This window comes from Malurus melanocephalus, unplaced genomic scaffold, assembly GCF_030028575.1.
Source record: "Malurus melanocephalus ecotype Western Australia unplaced genomic scaffold, MMel_1.1 scaffold_1186, whole genome shotgun sequence".
Lineage (NCBI taxonomy): Eukaryota > Metazoa > Chordata > Aves > Passeriformes > Maluridae > Malurus > Malurus melanocephalus.
In genome coordinates, this window is record NW_026624418.1 from 66,678 (window position 1) to 69,100 (window position 2,423).

General features: G+C 59.9%; 1 protein-coding gene across 1 annotated transcript in view; it reads left to right on the forward strand.

The window, feature by feature from the left end:
• TIMM50 (translocase of inner mitochondrial membrane 50) overlaps positions 1-1,530 on the forward strand; it is a 4,450-nt gene extending 2,920 nt beyond the window's left edge. Inside the window, exons 6-9 of the mRNA XM_057387322.1 lie at positions 343-455; positions 541-697; positions 1,023-1,129; positions 1,205-1,530. Coding sequence (XP_057243305.1) covers positions 343-455; positions 541-697; positions 1,023-1,129; positions 1,205-1,309 — 482 coding nt within the window. The 3' untranslated portion in view covers positions 1,310-1,530. The remainder of the gene's footprint in view (positions 1-342; positions 456-540; positions 698-1,022; positions 1,130-1,204) is intronic.
• The last annotated feature ends 893 nt before the right edge of the window (positions 1,531-2,423 follow it).

Here is a 2,423-nt window from a genome sequence, read left to right on the forward strand (position 1 = left end):
GTTTCAAGAGGTCTGGGGGGCTACTGAAGATTTTTCTGGGGGTTTTGGTTTTTTGGGGGAGGGATTTCAGAAAGTTCAAGGGTTTGGAGGTGTTCAGTGGTTCAGAAACAGCACAAAATCATCCCAGAAAACCACCCCAAAATACTCAAAAAAACACCCCAAGGAACCACCCCAATAAACCACCAATAAACCCTAAACCACCCCAAAACACCACCCCAAAACCAAAGTCGGAGGGCGGAGGTTCATCCCCATCCCCAACGGGCTGTTGGGGTGTGGGGATCCCCACCCAGAACCCCCTCGGGAAGGGTCATGGGGTGGCCCTAAACCCCCTGAAATGACCCCAAATCCCCCCCAAGACGGCGTTCCCGCTGATCGACAGCATCGACCCGCACGGTTTCGTCTCCTACCGCCTCTTCCGCGACGCCACGCGCTACATGGACGGGCACCACGTCAAGGTTTGGAGTCCGGGATGTGCCCCCCTCCACACCCTAAATTTCCCATTTTGGGGCCAAATTCCCAGATTTGGGGTCTGCCCCACAGGATATCTCGTGCCTGAACCGGGACCCGACACGCGTGGTGGTGGTGGATTGGCGCCGGGACTCGTTCCAGCTGCAGCCCTACAATGGTTTGGCGTTGCCGCGCTGGGATGGCAGCTCCGAGGATCGGGGGCTCTATGACCTCGCTGCCTTCCTCAAGAGTGGGTGAAACCCCAAAATATACCCCTAAAACACCCCAAAATATCCTAAAACTATCCTATACAAAAAAGTCACATCATACCCTATTTTTAAAAATCCTATTAAAATATCTGAAAAGATCCCAAAACCTTGCCCAAAGCTATCCAAAAACAACCCGAATTCACGTGAAATACATCCAAACCCTCCAAAATCCATCAACCCCACACAAAGAAAACTTCAAACCTCCTTTGTAAATCCCCCAATAAAATACCCAATTAAACCCCCAAACCCCTCATGTCCCCCCCCAGATCTCTCAAACCCCCAATTCCGTGTCCCCCCCATTTTCAGCCATCGCCCTGAGCGGGGTCGAGGACGTTCGGACGGTGCTGGAGAATTATTCCCTGGAGGACGATCCGCTGGCGGCGTTCCTGCGGCGCCGGACGCGCCTGGAGGAGGTGACAGGGACACCTGGAGGGGTCAGGGGACACCTGGGCACTGCCCTGACCCAAAATTGGTGTTTTTTCCCCAAGGAGGAGCAGCAGCGCCTGGCGGAGCTGGCCCAAGGCAAGAAACCCCCGGGGGCGTTCCTGGGGTCCCTCACCGGGCGCCTCTGGCCGCGCTCCAAGCAGCAGTGACGTCACCGTGACGTCACCAAAACGTCATCGGCGGCGCCGGACCGGCGTCAGAAGTGGGGGAGAGGACAAACACCCCCCGCCCCTTTGCCCCCCATCCCAAATTCCCGGGAATGCCGCAGCTGCGGGAGGTGGATCCGGGGGATTGGGGAATTTTGGGGGAATTTTGGGAGGGTTTGGGGCAGTTCCAGGCCCGTTTTGGGGTGAATAAAGGCTGATGTGGAGCTCTGAGAATGCTGTGGTTTGTGGGGGAAACCTGTCCTGCATTGGATTGTGGAATTTTGGGGCAGAATTGCAATTTTTGGGGCGGGTTTGGGGCTAAATGCTCCCTTTTGGGAAGCGTCTGGCCCCAAATCATTCCATTTGCAGAGGTTTTGGGTCTGAATCCTCTTTTTTTGGGGGGAGCTGGACTCTCTGCCCTGAGGGTGTGGCTTGGGGACAATGGGCGTGGCTTGAGGGACAGCGGGCGGGGCTTGATCCCTTGAAATGGGTCCGGGGGCCACCCTGGGCTCAGACCCCGCCGAGCCCCGGCCCAGGAGAGACCCCCGGTCCAGGACCCCCCCCCAAAAATCCGACCATGCTGCTGCCCCTCCCCCTCCTGCCCCTTCTCTTCCTCCTCGGCCCCCCCCCGGTGAGGGGGGGTTCCCTGGGGGGGGAGGGGAGGCTCTGGGAATTGGGGAGGGGGTCCTGAGGAGGTTTGGGAGGGTTCTGAGGCGGCGTTTTGGGGTTGCGGGGAAGGTTTGGAGTCTGGGAGGAGGGTTGAGGGGGGAGATTTTGGGGTCCTGGGGAGGGATTTGGGGTCTCTGGGGAGATTTTGGGATCCTGTGGAGGGATCTGGGGTCCTGGGGGGAATTCTGTGGTCTCTGGGGGTAATTTTAGGGCTCGGGGGCTTAATTCTCGGCGCCCCTCCCAGGTTCGCCCCTCGGGGGTCCTGGAGGTTCGGGTGCTGTCGGTTCGGGGGGGTCCCGGGGGTCCCTGCGGGGGTCCCCCCTCGTGTCGCCTCCTCTTCCGCCTCTGCCTGCGACCCCCGGGGGGAGGGGGCTGCACTTTGGGGGTCGCTCAGAGCCCCCCCGGACCCCCCCCCGCGCCCGGAGCTCCCCGGCTCCTCCGCCTGCCC